Source organism: Beta vulgaris, chromosome 5 (assembly GCF_026745355.1).
Source record: "Beta vulgaris subsp. vulgaris cultivar EL10 chromosome 5, EL10.2, whole genome shotgun sequence".
Lineage (NCBI taxonomy): Eukaryota > Viridiplantae > Streptophyta > Magnoliopsida > Caryophyllales > Amaranthaceae > Beta > Beta vulgaris.
Window position 1 is genome coordinate 42,371,008 of NC_079206.1, and position 18,336 is coordinate 42,389,343.

At 35.9% G+C, this 18,336-nt stretch overlaps 1 protein-coding gene across 1 annotated transcript; it reads right to left on the reverse strand.

The window, feature by feature from the left end:
• Positions 1-2,916: 2,916 nt before the first annotated feature.
• LOC104893613 (uncharacterized) lies at positions 2,917-3,351 on the reverse strand. The gene has a single exon (XM_010679741.1). The coding sequence runs from the start codon at positions 3,349-3,351 to the stop codon at positions 2,917-2,919; it is 435 nt and encodes a 144-aa protein (XP_010678043.1).
• Between the last annotated feature and the right edge of the window lie 14,985 nt (positions 3,352-18,336).

Here is an 18,336-nt window from a genome sequence, read left to right on the forward strand (position 1 = left end):
GTTTGAAAGGCTTTCTCACTGTCCTCATTCCAGTTAAACCTACAATCCTTCTTCATCAAGTTGGTCATGGGCTTTGCTATTTTGGAGAAGTCTTTCACAAACTCCTATAGTAACCGGCTAAACCCAAGAAACTTCTTATATCTGTGACATTCTTTGGGGTAGGCCATTCACTCACGGCTTTGATCTTTGCAGGATCTACTGACACACCCTCCTTGGAGACAAAGTGACCCAAAAATGACACTCTTACCAACCAAAATTCACACTTTCGAAAACTTCGCATACAGTTGGTTGTCCCTAAGTGCTTGTAAAATAACCCTCAGATGACCCTCATGTTCCTCCTTGCTCCTAGAATAGATCAGTATATCGTCTATGAACACAACGACAAATTTATCGAGGTAGGGTCGAAAAATCCTATTCATAAGGTCCATGAAAACTGCAGGTGCATTAGTTAACCCAAAAGGCATGCCGTAAACTCATAGTGGCCATATCTATTCTGAAAGGCAGTCTTAGGTATATCATGATCAACAATCCTCAATGATGGTAACCTGACCTTAAGTCTATTTTGGAGAACATCCCGCACCCTGAAGTTGGTCACAACAAGTCATCAATCCTAGGTAAGGTACTTGTTTTTCACAGTGACATTGTTCAACTCCGATAGTCTATACACAACCTCAAACTACCATCCTTCTTTTTCACAAATAAGACGGGTGCTCCCCATGGTGACATGCTAGGTCTAATATACCCTTTGTCTAGTAGTTCCTCTAACTGGTTTTTCAACTCGTTCATTTCTGCTGGAGCCATTCGATATGGGCCTTTTGAAATTGGCCCAGTCCCAGGTACTAGGTCAACGGTGAACTCTACATCTCTCATCGGAGGCATACCAGGTATTTCTTCAAGAAAAACATCCTAGAACTCTCGGATTATTGGCACATCTTTAGGCCTCAACGGATCATCCTCAATTCTTCTCACCGAACACATAAATATGGGTCATCCCTTGTCTACGTAGTTCTTAAGTTGTAAAGCATTGATCACCTGAATCCCGGAGTTCTCGAGGTATTCTCCTATATGACACTCTTTTTCCCAAAGGATCCCTCAGTTCCACTTTTTGCGCATCGCAATCTATCTTAGCCATGTACTTCCCAAGCCAATCCATCCCCAAAATGACGTCTAGGTTCGATAAGTTAAACTCTATCAGATCAGAAGGAAAGAAACCCTCCCCTATTTTTAGTGGCACCTTTAGAAATCTTTTAGAGCAATTAACAGTCTCCCCAGACGGAATAACTATAGGCATATAAATCGACTCAGACTCGATAAATGCTAAAGTTCTAACAGTTGAATGGGCAATAAATGACAATGATGCTCCAGAATAAAACAATACTTTAACAGGAGTGGAGTTGATAGATAATGTACCCGTGACAACATCTCTATGAGCCTCTTCTTCTCTAGTCGTCATCATATACAGCTTCCCCTTGCCTTTATCTTGGGAATTGGTTGCATTGTTCCCATTAGAGATCTGATTGTTGGTATTGGTTGAAGGCTTGGAGTAGTTAGAATTCCCATTGTAAGCACTTCCCCCATTTCCATTCCCATTTCCGTTTCCATTTCAGGGCTTGTCCCCATAATTCCCCTTCTTTTGGCCATTGGGGTTCAGTTTATTTTTCGAGTAGCACTCATATGCTCTATGTCCCATTTTCCCGCATTCTCCACATTCGACCTTGTTACCCTCACAATCTTTACCAGGATGGTTGTTAGGGCACTTTCTACACCTATACACACGCTCAGGTATGCGGTTATTGGTGTTGTTATTGCGGTTAGTGTTGTTGGGATTTGAGTTGTTGGAATTGGGTCCCTTACCGAAATTCCTTTGAGGGTTTTGATGGTTTTGGTTCCCATTATGCTTCTTCTCAAACTTTTGGACCTCTGGGTTTGGGTTATCTTTCCGTTTCTCACCATGCTTACCCCCTTCCTCTCTCTTCCTGATGGCATAATCTAAGGAGGTGAACGTATCTCCCCCCAGTCTTCCTTGCAGGTCAAGGGTAAGCCCTAGTTCGAAATGTGAGGCTTTAGCTTCCTCAGTAGGTGTTATCTCAAGGGCAAATCTCATCAGCTCAATGAATTTCCAGTAGTACTCCTCAACAGACAGAGTCCCTTGTTCAAACATCATAAATTCCTGGGCTTTCTGCTTCTTAAGGTATGGAGGGTAATATTTGTCCCTTAAGGCCTTTTTGAAGGTTTCCCACCCAAAACCAGGCTGATTCAGTAGGTTGTCCTTAGCTTGGGTTCACCAGAAATGGGCATCTCCCTAAAGGTAGTAGCTAGCTAAGGGTACAGTTTTCTCATCAGGGTAGGATAGGGTGAAGAAAAGTTTATCGAATTCCCCAACCTAGTTTTTTAATTCCTCGGGTCCCCTTTTCTCCTTTAGTATAAGTGGGTTTCTACGGGCAACCTTCTCAGATAGATCCCCATCACGGTTGTGACCTTGGGCTAGGTTGGCAGTGATTTGCACCAAGTCACGTATCGATTGCTCGATATTCAGAGAGGTTTCAGGTGTGCCTCTCGCCGAACCATTCTGCGCTGAAAATAACATAATAGCTATTTCAGTGACTTACACATAATCTTTAATTCATTTAACGATTACACATTGTGCATATAACCAGTTATTGCGAACAAATATTAAGTCTTTACTGACTTGCACTACAATCATCTTAAATAAGATGCCAGAATCAATAATAAAGAATAACACCATGTACTATTATTGAAAATGAAAATTTAATGTTTGTAAAGAAATACCATATATATATATAAATAACTAAGTAACGTTACTCACTATTCGGCATGCAAGCCTTATTAACACTGATGTATAAATACGACAAAAATAATACAAAAGTTCTAATCCTAAATATGTGACTAGAGGAACTATGGACTATGGCGGGGAGCTTCATCCTCTGATTCAGGATCCTCTATCACTTCTTCCACGTCAATTTCATCCGCATTAGGCTCGTCGTCCTCAATGGGTATATGTTCCAGTAGGGGTTCTCGGTCTTCCATGGGTTCTTCTTCCTCAATGGGATCCTCTTCCTCAATGGGATCCTCTTCCTCAACAAGTTCCTCTTCCTCAACAGGTTCCTCTTCCTCAATGGGTATGTCTTCTAATGGGGGTGGTTCCTCATCCTCATTTTCCCCATCTAATACCGGTGCAGCATGATCCCTGTCAACTACTACGATAAAGGTCCTATTGTTCCTCTCATCATCAGAGACGTAGGTGATGGTTTTAAGGTTTTGGTAGCTCTCAGGTACTATCTCGTCCTCAAACGCTTGGTATCTTGGCCTCTTTGCAACTCTAGGTGGCATTTATGGTTTAGGTTTGACCCTTGGGTTCTCAGAACTCCCATCAACAACCCTAGCTCCCGAACTTTCCCCCACATAATAGGTTCTTCGGGCTGATGCTGATGAAGTAGAAGGGTTTAGACCTCTCGTCTCACGAATCCTCCACTCATTCTCGCAGTATTTGAGGTCAACTAGGAAATGTTTTTCAGTAGGAAGGTTTGGGTGCCAGTAGGTATGCTTCTCTCTGTTAAAATTTCCCTCTTCGGTCCACATATCTCCATACCTACGATGAACGAATCGATAAGGCTCTATGTCTGGGACATACCGAAGCATAAAGTGTATCCTAGAACACTCAGACTTTAACCACTGCTCCCCTTGCATGATTCTATAATCCATGGCAGCCCTCATCTTATGAGCCCAAACATCCCAATCCTCCCCTATTGGTTGTTTCATCAGATAATCCTTAGAACCTATGTCGTGAACCATCTGCGAAAATCACTACTACATTTTCTAACAAAGGCAACAACATTAAAATAGCTAATGCGACGATCTAATAGATGTCATTGCAATAGATGGGTCTAGCGCAACGACTCGTAAGAATTTAGATTAATATGACGGGCTATGGCAATGACTGATGTAAGATCATTGCGCTAGTTTGATCTATGGCAACGGTAATGAATATGTCGTTGCAATAACTACCTCAAATTATACTCCTTGTCCTGTTAGAATAATTTATGGCAACGACAATATATTGTCGTTGCAATAGCTACCTCAATCTCTATTCTTCATCACATAAGGAAAACCTATGGCAACGATATCTTGATTTAATGAATTGTGCGTGCCTCTAAGGCCAACAAAGCATTAGTGTTTCCCTCGTATTTTTTCACTAAATTTCAAACCCTTATGTCAGTTTTTTACGCAGCAGCTCTATTGCTCATTTGCTCCTCCTAGTCGTGCCCTAACCTCCCTTCAATCGATCACCTTGTCATCTTTTTCCCCATTAAAGTGTAACCCACAAAATCAAAGTTCGAATCCCTAAGATACTATTGAAATTCCCTACACAAGCTGCAAATTCAACCTCATGAAATCCTGAATGATTAGCAGCGCATTGTTGTGATAGGAGCGAATTTTCGTGATTAGCAGCGACTGAGAAGAGTGAATTATGATTAGCAGCAATGAAGAAGGCTAGATTGTGATTATTAGCAGCAAAATTAACAAGGTAAATTGTTCAAATATGTGAATTTAACTTGAGTTGCCATTATTTTTAATAAGTTTCTTTAGTTTCACCATGTATTATATGAACTCTTGAATTTCAATTCAGTTTCAAGAAAACAATTTCAGAATCTTTAATTTCAAAATTCTGATATGGTGATCGAGTAGTCTATTATCCCAATTCGTGTCTAGGCATAATTGAACCATTAGTGCATGTTAAAATTGGGTAGTGGTCTTATGGAACTTTATTTAAGAAGTTCCTGGACATTATGGTTTGCAAAAATGCTTGAAAATCATAATAGAACTTGTTACTTAATAGTAGTAGTAGTAGATTAGAACTAGCAACTGTTGTTACTTTGAGTTAATGATCAATCAGGATTTATGAAGTATGAACAACAAAACCATTCTATGTATTAGTCATAGGCATTACCAATGGTCACAAATGTTTCAGATCATTTAACATGACTATGTATATGTTATTCAGATCCAAGTAGAGATTTTAGGTTCACTTTTGAACCCTTTGCTATAAATAATACTTAAGTTACTCAAACTCTTCACTTACACTCCAACATAAATATGACACTTGGACCCTTCATTTCAGGTCGTAACCTTGTAAGTTTTTTCATAACATAACCGAGTTTGACACTTACACAACGATCGTGTCCTACATGAGTACTTGAGTGCAATTAACATAGGATTATACGACGAATGAATGCTCCTAGATCATGGCAACCTTCTAAAGTATTTAGGTGGACAAGGGGGGACCCAAAAGGGTTTGCTCCTCTTGTTAGTGGTGTCAAGTTTACATGATAGTTTTAAGATAGTGGTTCAGATTAGTGTAGAGCCATAAGTTCCTACTCATTGTAAATCTGTAATGTTAAGTTCTTTCTGTATCTAGTCTTCACTTATATGTCTCAGTTGCGTGTGTATATTGTGTCTTTATGACATATTGTATTATTCAACAATGATTGAAATCTGAAAGCACTCCAACCAGAAGAGATCATAACAGATTATGAAGATTGGTGGCGTCTACAGGACATAAAAATAAGACATTTCATCAAAATATAAGCAATCTAGAATAGTAATTTGTTTCAAAACAACAACTTTAAAGGGGGACTTCAGTTATTTCATTGTTCCTTAAACTCATGTGTCTCCACTCTCCTACAAATCCATGCAACCTGGCCTGTATCTCTATACCAGTCAATATCCTATATCCTTGTAGGCTTGTAGATACAATCATATACCAAGTTGGTATATTTATTCAGTTAGTTTAGCCAAGGGTATAGAGTGCTAGTTGCACCTATATATTTTAATCCCCCCATTGTTTCATTGTTTGAAAAAGATACAATTTTCAATTGAAAGAAAGTAGTTGATACGTAGAATAAGAAGATAGCACATTAATCTTGTGCTTTTCTCCAAGATTACAACAATTAATGAAATCATTGTCCATGGATTGATTAATGTAATTTCTTTACACTGTTTATCTGCTTTGTGTACTCTGCATTATAAAAGAGTTGTGTTGGTAACCTTCTGTATGGAATTATGTGTTGTCTCTGAGATTTTATTATATGCCCTCACCTTCTAAGAATGTCTTCATCACCTTATTCTCCACTCTTGGTGTCCAAACAATGTTAGTTATTGTAAGAGAGTAGCAAACAAGGGTGCTAATAAATCACGTCCAAAAATTTGACACCCTCATCTATCAAGAAATATTCATATTATAATCAGTTGTATATATACATATGAATCTAAACATGGATGAACTTTCAAAATCAAATATGAACTTCTCCAAGATAGAAGTAGAAATACATTCAAATACTATCCCAACCCCTCAAAATTTACAAGACCTTCATCATAGTACCCAGAAGCGGTTGGGATATACCCTTCACGTTAACATATCTAATTGTAAGTGAAGGTATCTTGAGAAATTTAAGTATAAGCGGTGGGCTTTTGGTAGCTTTCTAGTAACCCCCTTAAATCTATCCATACTTCAAGTTCGGTGGCATTGTTGTGGATTTCCCTTTGATACCATGAAGTAAAGCATAGGATTCATCCTATATCGCTGATATTGAATGGATTCTACTTTGACCTTGTTTTTTCTTGTCGTTCTTCTCCATCAAAAACCATCCATAGCCCATATGCAGCCTTCATTATACCTCATTTTCCTCTGCTACCTTTCCATTTTCCATCTATAATGAGCGTGTGTTGCATCTCCTTGTCACTCGAATGTGTACTCCAGCTGTTGGTCCACCATTTTTGCTTTACTATTGTGTCTCTTGCGTCTTTTTTAACTAGGCTAGGGTCTGTCTCTTAGCAGCCATATGTTCTTCTAGTAATTTACCCAGGTTAGTACTTCAGTAGGGTGCATTATCTTTTGGTAGGTATATAATCAAAGCCATATTTTGGACTCCAATTTTGTATGTTCTCCAATTATTTTTGGGAAATTTCCACCCCTTGAGGTTTGGCGTAATTCCCAAATTATCCCCCACATTTGGAAAATTCCTCAAATACCCATGAGGTTTGTGTTTGGGTCTAAAAATACCCCCTACTAATGATGGCAAGTTAACAGATATGAGGTGGTTTGCATCTAATTTGGAACAAATATTAGTGGGACAAGTAATCGTGCATAGTGTTCTATTTTGTTTGGGCTGCAGGATCCATGTTGAGTTTCCTAAATCAACTTTAGCTAAACCGTGATACTTTGAAGCTTATCTCTGGATTCATGCTTTTTGATATTTTACTTTGTAATAAAGTTGTCCGTCTTGCTATCTTTATAATATAATTACCATCATAATGGACTCAATTTTGACTCACCTTAATCTATTTTCATCTAGTTTCTTCTATATATCTACACTCTTACTCCGTTACTTTTTATTATTATGTCCACACTATTTTCAATTTTAATTGCTAAATTTAGTATTTTCTAACTATTTAATTACACTGTTTGAATTACTAGGTCAACAATGAGCCGATGGAGGAGATCAAACATAGATGTCTCACTAGCTATATACGCTATTGGTGGCCGGATCTAGCTAGCAATATATTGCAATATGGTGCTTTTAGGCACTATTTAAAAAGTAATTTAGTAATGTGTATGCTAGAAATTTCTTGTGGTATTGTAGAAAATTATTTAATTTGGTTTGTTTTAAAACATTTACTTTGTATTAATAAGAATTTAGTCATGATTATAGTACTCTTATAAATTCATTACTAAATTCAAAATAAAAATGACAACTATTTTGAGCTTTTGAAGCAACTTTTAATCTTTGTCACAAATATATATATTATTATAGGTCGTACAATAGCTTGGAACAATAGGTGTTGTAATAGCTTTTGCTAATGGGTGTTGCAATAGCTTTTGCTAATGGGCGTTGCAATAGCCTAATTGTTCCATAATAATGTACATGAAACAAATGACTCACATAGCCGTTGCATAAAATATTGGGCTAGAGCAACGGTTCATCAAGCCATTGCAATAGGTCCTAAAAGTCGTTGCATTAGGCCTATTGCAACGCCACCAAATGCGACGGTTCAAAACCGTTGCAATAGGTCTACTGCAACTACTTTTGGGCCTATTGCAACGGTTTTCATGTGTTGCCTTTGCCCTTTAATGTAGTAGTGAATAAAGAAAATAAAATAGTCTAAGCTTTTGTATATATAGGTTTTAAAAACATATATATATATATATATATATATATATATATATATATATATATATATATATATATATATATATACATGTTTAGGAGCTAACATGCTCATTTTAACGTCGAAATTCACATGTAGGATTAAGATCGTTTTGATCAATGAAGTAATTTTATACTAAAATAAGTTTTTAGTCCAACATCATTTTTGACGTATCCTTGTACATTCTCTTAATCTAGTCATGTTCGAAGATTTCAAGAATCTTTCACAATTTCAATTAAACAAACAATCAACACATACGAGTTCAATGCACGAAATGAATTTGCAACTGAAATCATTCCTATGACTTAATGCACATAACATGATCTATATGCTCCTATCCCATACTACCCATTTTGAAATCGTTTTAAAACGTCTTTGAAAATAGGAGCTTCTAGCTCTGATACCAATTTTGTAACACCCCCAAAACCCATACACGTCTACAACTACGTCGCATCGACTTTGGGAGTGTTACGCCGCGATGAAACGCAAGGCATAATATATAAGAAAGAACGTTACTTAAAATATTGTCTCGAAAACTGAAATGCAGCGGAAATAAAAGTGTAACTACAACTCGGGAATCATCAACGATCCCTTTTTATTCAAACCACAAACCACTTACGTAAATCCTAGAAAACCCAATAGTACTTAATTCAAAATGCTTTAAATTAGAAAACTAAAGACTAGCCCCCGTATGCTTGATATCATGCACCAGCACCAGCACACCTAGTCTACTCCCCATTGTAGCATTAATGGTTCATCACAGGTCAACAAACACATAATAACACATAATCAGCTATGCTGAGTACGTGATGAACCATTGAATACATCTAAGCATAAACAATGCACGCATGAACAATCCTAAGCATGATACTACGTTATGTTACATCCTTTAATCTTTGTTTATTTGGCATCGAACGGGCACCATCATCTTACTAGAATCATACGGGCTGCTGAATCCTTAATAGACAACTTGGTCCATTAGATGAAATGCAAATACGGTTTCCTTCCGTCTCACACCCATCACCTTAGTATGCATACCCCTAAGATCGTACGGAACCTTCCGCCTACTTGAGTTATCAAAAATATAAGGACACAACTATCGTCACAGTAGGCCTGCGTAGGAGTGTAGGACAAGTCCCACACTCCCCCATTGTTCATCACTTGTAGGGAGTCCAGCTACAAGTTATTGCCATAATTCACTTTTTAATAATGTCCATTCTTTTCAGAACCACATAGAGTCATTTACATGTTCTCTTAGTCATAGTACTCAAATCGTATCTCTTGTAACACTCTTGTTACATTATGGATCAGATTAATATGAATACAATGCTCATGTTCATAATACGATCGAATTACGCATTCCAATGCAACATATCAACTTCAAATTACAAACATATTACCAAACAATCTCAACAATCAAACGTTCTCTATTATGCTTCTAGGTTCCAATAGAATGAATTGCAACCTTATCATGATACTAATACTTGGGATTAAACTGGTACGCGTAAGTACCTTGTAATGAAGAATTTTCGCTGTATTAACCGAACGTGCCGCTTATGAAATTGGGACCTAAACGATTAAGTAAATACTTTAGTGTTATGTCCTTGACGACTTAGTAATTCGAAATATAAACAATAACTAGACTCATTGTTCATGAACTTCCGTTACTTTTCTATTCTAATGAGTTTAGTGTCTTTTAGGAGTCATGGTTAGTGAGCAAACTAATCTTAGTTAGTGTAATTAGTCCACTACTTTTACCAAACAAATCAAGCCAAGTGTCCAACCACGTCTTATGTCCAAAAATCTTAGGTCCAATCCAGTCTTATGTCCAAAAGTCTTATGTCCAAAAGTTAGGTTCGCATATTAAAATTGTACCTCCAACTAATAACAATAATATAATTTGTTCTGCTTCCCATCTTACTTAATTACAAACCTAAACCAGATTCTCAACTAAAATCAGAATAATAAATTAAACTAATTATACAGTCTAATTAATTACTAATTAACTTGAATTACTAATTAACTAATTACATCTTAACATAATTATGAAAACAGAATATATAATTAAACTAATATAATATATACATATTAGGTTTTATACCGCTAAACTCGCTGGCGTCAAAACTCCGGCAATGAAACTCCGGCGGCCCTCGCTCGCCACACAGCCACCTCGACACACAACACACCCGAGCCGCAACACGCGTCACTCGTCGCGCACCACTCGACGACTTCGTCGCACACTCGTCCGCTCATCGTGCAGATCCTCGCTCACCAAATTGCTCGCACAAAGCACTTGCACAAGTCCAGATCTGTCGCACAAACCCCACACACAGCAGCGCACGCACAACGTACCGCACTTCACAACACCCACACAACTCTCGCACAAGCCTTCGCTCCACGACTTCATACTTGTCGCTTGCCCTCGACCCTCGTAACAGACCACACACGACTCGACGAACCTCCCTCGCGACTTCGCACAGCACGTCGCACCACCCTTTGCACGTTTATACCCTCGAACGCACACACACTCAGCCTTCACAGAAAACACTCGCACAACTCACAGTTCGAACCGCCTCGTAGCTCGAACCGCTCGCCCAACCCTCGCACTTTACTTCGTCGAAGGCGACGAGAGAGACGAACAGAGGAGAGGGAGAACAACGAGAGAGATCAGAGTTTGAGAGAGGAGAAAACGACTGAGGAATGGAGAGGAGAGAGAAATTGAGAGAGAAGGAGAGAATGAATGACGGCTGAGAGGGAAGAGAGAGGGAGAACTAGGGTTTTTCTGATTTCCCCCCCCCTTTTTTTTTTCTTTTATACTCTCCTAGTTATAAAGTGGCAACCCTAGGTCAAGTGAACTCGGTTTAATCTTTTATAAAATCCGAAACTAACTAAACCGAGTCATATTATTATTATTCTATTCTTATTATTATGTAAATAATACTAAAATACCTTTTTATTAACTTCTTTATATTTTCTTAATTATAACGAATCAACTCCAAAATACGGAGTATTACAGATTATTTCTTCCTCTTCCTTATATTGAGGTGCCATATATTAAACTTCTTTTAGAACAATATCACTACAAGAATTCATGTTTTTACCGACCGCCTCAACCGGTCGGTAAAACACGAAAAACGGAGGGTAAAAGAATTACCGACCGCTCAACGGTCACTGACTAGCGGTTGGTATAGTGTTGGTTGGTAATTTCAGATCACCAACTGAAAGATGGACGGTAAAATTTCACCTATCGCTTTTTGGATTTTACCGACCGTTCTGTGGTAGTAGGTAATTACCTACCGCTGGGCGGTTGGTAAAAGCGGTAGGTAATCACCTACAAGCAATATGTTGGTATTTACCTACCAGTTGTGTGGCGGTCGGTAATTTAACAATAACCATTCTTCTTCCTCTCCAATTCCTCATCAAAAACCTCCAAAAATTAAGTAAAGAAAAAATGCCTACTCATCTTCTAAAATTTAGAGATTGCAAGCAAATCAAATTACCTTCTCTCATATATAAGTATCCACGTTTTTTTTAACTTTAAAGCCACAAATTATCCATCAAAATTATACTCCAAAATCTCGAATTGTTATTTTCTCAAATCATCGATTTTGCAACAACAACAATTATAAAACTCATGCATGTGGATTGAATGAAGAAATTACGCCTTTGATCTTCATGTTCTTTGCATTTGAAGCATGGTTACTATAATCCCTCGATGCAACCAAGGTGCAAATCATTCTATTTACAAAGTGACGAAGATTTAAGACCATATACAAAATAGAGTTGGATTGAAATGGAGTTCGAAGAAATTTTCTAAATGGGTCAATATAGATCAGAATTATTTGGTAAGTTTATTTGAAAAAAAATTTTTTTTTCACTAATTATGATGACGTTTTGTATTATTTTATGTTTGCATGTAGAATTTAGCAATTAGATATCATATAATTATAAATACTAAAATGAGTCCTATAATTCTTAAAATTTATAACAGTGAGTGAGAAGAATCAAGATTCGAATTATTTTTAACAATAACATGAGGTTGGAGTGGATATGCCAATCTATTGAAAATATTCTAATTTATTACAATTAGTGAGAGAGAAATCTATTGAAAAGATCAAGATTCTAACTTTTAACAGTTAGTGAGTATTTATTTGATGTGTTAGTAGTATAATTGTCAATTAGGAATTTAGAATTGAGATTGAAATTAGAATGAATGCACATTTAATTTTATGGAGAATATGCACGGAGAGTTGATGTAGTCAAAGAGGAATCATGATTGTCGTGGCATCTCCAGAAGATATTGATGCAGCAAAGAAGATAAACATGGATTTTTCCTAGTGAAGAAATTGTTTAGGGTATGGCTGGTTTTCAGGAAGAGATGGATCTAAAAAAGTAGGCACACATACAACATACTCCCTCCATTTGCTAAAGATCTTTCCTCTTTTCGTTTGAGTGCGTTTCCAAAAGATCTTCCCTCTTTTACTTTATTCCTTATTTGGAACTTTTTTCCCCTTTTTACCCTCTGATGTCCATATCATGTGGTCCACCATTACATTATTAATTCAATTTTACTCCCTTTCTCTCTCCTACTTTAACCCTTTTTCATTTGTTTATTTATCTTAACCCCTTTCTCTCTCCTACTTTACCCATCCCACACCCCCCACAAATGGATCATCCTTGGTATCAGTAGGAACAGTAACAAGGAAAATCTTAAGGAAACGGAGGGAGTAATTTTTATGGCCTGATTTATATCCTTATACAACTTATCACCACGTGGGTTTACCGAATAAGCTGAGCTATGAGCTTCTTCCATTAATTTCCGCTTCAACACTTCTCTATTACTGTAACAGCCTGCTCTTCCGAACTGCTAATAAAACACACTCAACATCCATAAAATACAATTAACTCTTAATTAAATTACTTCACAGCGGAAAAATATTCTCAATACACAAATAACTCAACTAAATTCCCAAATAGTACATACAAAAAATTATTAGTTCCTAAATCAACTATCTAAAATACAAACATAATCCTTAGCAAATTAAAACAGAATCCTATTCCTGCTCCACTTCCAATTTCGAGCTCACAACACCAAACCTGCAAATTGAGGGAAGAAATATAAAACAAACGAAATTCCAAAATGAGTGGAAAACTCGTAACCTTTACTTCAGCCCGTTATAAACATTTTATTTGTCAAATCATTTTTTTCTGTTACAACACTAGCATAACTCATTCTCTTAAACAAATCAGTGGCAAGTACGAGCTTTGGACAGACGTTGCCTCCAAGGTTCGTTATGGAGCCCAACAATACTACCCCCAAGGTTCGTTATGGAGCGTAGCCGACCATATAAGGTCAAAATAGAAACGATCCTCCACCCATACCTTTCCCACTTTCTATTTTTAATTCATGAACTAAGCCAACAAAACAGTTGTGTATTAATAATCAATCAATGACATTTCATCATCACATTCATATCTGTGGCCATAGTACGGACTTATATATGAAAATAGAACACTCCACACACACATGGGCATAAGTAATATATTTTACTGAACATAAAAATTACCTGAAGCGCAATCCAATTCTCTACTAATGAAGCTCCAAGTCCATCGACAATTTGATCACCAGCTCTCACTTGAACTCCATAGTCACAATCACCTCACAACAATAACGATAATTAATAACTATCCTTAAACTAATCTAAACTACAAAGTGAAACCATAACTAATTCCCAATCTAGAAATTACCTCCACTTTAGCATTCTGATTTTCTTAATCCTTAATTAATAACTATAACTTCAATGATATTAGCTCCATCGACTAGCATCCAAATTCATAATCATATAACTAAATTATATAACTAAACTAACTAAACTTGCCAATCAACTACAAACTATTCCTACTGATTACTAACCACAACTAGCAACAACACATCACCACGACGATACCACATCAACAACAACAGAACAACAACCCAACAACGACCACTACCACAGACCAACAACAACACATCATCACCACCAACAATAATATAACAGTAACAACAACATCACCTCCACCACCAATAATAACACCAACACCAATACACACTCCGACAATAAGGCGACAACACATCAACAATAACAAACAGAGAAGAGGGGAAAAACGAGCGGCAACGACCAACAACACAACACCGACACCATGCATCAACACAACAATAACATCTCAAAACACAAGAAAAAGGGGAGATACCTCGGTATTTAGCAAACCACCAACACACTAACAGAGCTTCGGGAGAGAAAGAGCAGGGCAACAACAACAACAACCCAACAGCAACGACACAACAACAACATAACAGCGGCGGCACGCGAGCAGCCTGGTGGTTCGTCACGACTCCGATGATTGGCACCGAACAGACACATCAACACATCAGACGAAATGGACAAAGAGTGAATGAGGGGAAAGAACGCTGCAACGTGTCACGGGTCCGGCGAAGAAGGAGGTGATGCGGCAACGTTCATCGAGCAGCAATTCCGAGCAGCGGTGAAGCACCGTGAACAACGGAAGCAGGGGAGAAGAAAAGAAGAGAAAAACAGGGGATTTGGGGTTTCACGGGATGGATGTCTCGGTTTTAGAGTTTTTTTTGGGGTTTAATCTTCAATTGACACTAGTGGAAAAAACCTTATCTGTCACTTGGTAACAGATGCGATTTTTACAAAACCGTATCAGAAAATCAATTAAAAAAATGGGAAGGAAAGCTCGGAGGAAAATCTAATGCGATCTACAAGAGGACCGCATCAGATTAAAAAATTGATGCGGTTTTTTAAAATCTGATAGGGTTCCTAGAACCGCATCAGATTTTATTAATTTTCAAAAAAAACAAAAACGAGCTTTTTTCTACAAGCCCAAAATAACACGTTCATGAAAGGCCCAATGTGTTGATGAAGGCCCTCATTTACCGCGTTTGATGAAAGGCCTGCACGCTCATTAAAAAACGACCCAACATCCTAATCTCTCTCCTCCCTCATTAAAAAATCAAACCCTAATAATCTCTCCTCTCTCTCTCTCCTCTCTACTCTCTACTCCATCCTCACAAACCGACAACCGCAAATCAATCGCCCTCACCTTTATCTCCTCTCTACTCCTCCATCACAAACCGAGAACGAAGAACGAAAATGGCGTGAAGATGAATGAAAGCGAAGAAACGAGATAAGCGAAGATCGAAAATGAAGAACGAACAAACCGAATGAAGAACGAACATTCAAAATTCATAAAAACCAATCAAACCATTTCTTGTAACAATAAATTAAATTTCCAAAAAGGATAACAAAACATTATATAATATGATTAATAAAATCATTTATTCTATTTATTTCCATAAGTGAACAATAAAATTGTTGTAAACAATTAAACTAGCTTTTTAAATCAATCCAACCACCAGATCAATAAACAACTTTAACCCATAAAATCACATTTCAAAAGATCAAGCTATATAATGTGCCTTGATCTTGCACAAAGAGTATACTAGTATCTTCACACTTAGTCTTATGCTTGAGCATTCTCCTAACCAACCAATAATATAAAAATCTAATAAGTAGCTTATCACATGAACTTAACATGAACCTAATCATGAATCTTTACATAACCTATCATGAGAATTATATTTTTGAGTAAGAAACATGAAAACCTTTTTCTTAAACCAAATAAAATTGGAACTTGAATAAGAAATACAAGACTAAAATAGACTTATTAAAAGGAGGAAAAAGCTTGACGTAAGAGTTTGAATTCTTCAAAGTTTTTGTCTGGAAAATATGGCTTAAGGTATAAGTTATTTATAAAAGTATAATAGGTAGTACTTAATTTCAAAAATTAAATAGTTTATAACCTTCACCATAAATTAGGACATTAAACCAAGATTTGTAACCTCCATTATTAAAATGGGAGTTTTAGAAAATCAAAAACCCCCTCTCTTTAAACATGGTGGTCGGCCATCAAGGATTAAAATGTTTTCTTTTTTTTAAAAAATCTCTACCGTAAAGAAAAATAATAAATACTTAAATGTTTAAAACTTTTCAATAAAATTTTTAACTGGAATTTAAATCAAAAGGTTTAACAAATCCAAATTTGGTGACATATTCCCGCCAAAATAATTTAAAATGAGTAAAATTACTAAAATACCCTTTGCTTAAAATATTTATTTTAGAAAATAAATATTTAATTATTTAAATAAATACTAAAAAATATGGGTATAACACAAGGATATGAAGAACATCTCATAAGTAAGTATATAGATTTCTAAGAAATTGGAGGAATAAATTTCTTTTTTCAGACAAAAGGAGGAATAATTTATTTGACTAAATCAATTACCAAATTGTTTTTAAAGTCATAATAAAAAATAATAGGTACACTTGTTTTGTATGATTTTTAGGAATGATTGAGGAAAAAAAATGATTGATTACATAGGGAAAAGAAAGAATTGTTTTAAGATGAATATAAGATAGTAACAATAAATGGAAAAAAAAAATCAAAATTAGGCAAAGGACATAATAAACCTAACACTTGTGGGATTTTTTTTTTTTAATGTACGAGGGAAATTCTCTTTACTTAAAGTTGGAAGAGGTAGGAGACACCAACAAGTAGGGAAAAGAAAAAAAAATAGAAAAAAATAAGAAACTAACTCCTTTAATTGTTTAAAAATCAATCCAAAAAAAGAAAATACAGGAAACTAACTCCTTACTTAAACAAATTTCTTTTAAAGAATATAGAATAACCAACTAATTTAACTTAGATAATAACTTCACATACATAGTGTGTATATAAGGCCAGTGTTATATTATTTGTGCCCCATAGCAACAACTATATATAGAGCATAAATTTTTTCACAAAAAAGGACTTATAACATAAAAAGGCCACTCGAACAAGACAGAGGATTGAGAGAACAAAAGATTGAGCTAAAAAAATAGGAGTTTGAAAAGAAAGAAGATAATTTGGATAACAAAAAACAATCCACATGACTTAGTTGTATGTCCTCACCACTACTATTGATTTCCCTTACCACTATGCAAACATTGATTTCATTTATTACTTTGCACTTGGTTGAATTTATTTAGTAAACTAAAAAGGGCCAAGCTCTGCTCTACCCCAGCCCACTTATAATCCACTACGGATTGTATATCCTTAATTATTAAATCAATCATATTGTGCTAACTTAAATCCGAAGACATTAACAATCATAATGATAGTTCGTTAAAAGTCATGATTTGTTTATATTATGTAGGTTAATTTTTTGAATCCTTAGTGATAAATTAATTGTGAATTTGTTCAGAGTAAGATATTATACTATTCCATAACCAAAATAAAATTAAATACAACAGTAAAGCCATTAAACAACATAAGCGAAATTTCGGTATTTATATTAATGTGATTGGAATTTCAAAATTACACTAATGACAATATAAATTTAAATTTTCCCATAAAATAACGTTTAAAAATTGCATTAGAACTGGTAAAATAATTATGACCAATTTCTGGAAAATTAACATCAATTATATCATGAAAATTAACTCTAAATTAAATTCTTTGCAAACTTGATCAACCAGCAAACAACTCGAACAAAAGATGAATAGCACCATGTTCTTCTTATGTAATAGTGTAGAAAACTTCACATTTTGTGCCATCTTAAGTTATCTATTGACCTTTTTTTGTTATATATTTTATTGATCGAGCAACAGGTGGTATATATTGGGTAGTACTATTTAGTCCTTTATGTAGCAACAAAACGTTGAAATGAATCTTTTGGATTCGACAAAAGTTGGAAGTCATTCATTTGAAGCATGATTTGAGCAGTTGATTAGTATTGCCTTCATAACCAAGCGATACATAAACACATTTCTTAAATGTCTTAAACATGACAATGTTTTTGGAGGCTGACACATAGAAAAATGAATGACTTTGTGACATATGTGCGAATTTTTCTTGTATTTAGATATATTTTTCGATTTAGATTAGATTCGATTTAGAATAATTAAATTAGAGTAGATTTAGATTTAGATGTAGATTAGATTCGATCATCACTCATAATAACATATAAACATAATTTTCCCATATTAAAAATGATCATGTATGTACAAG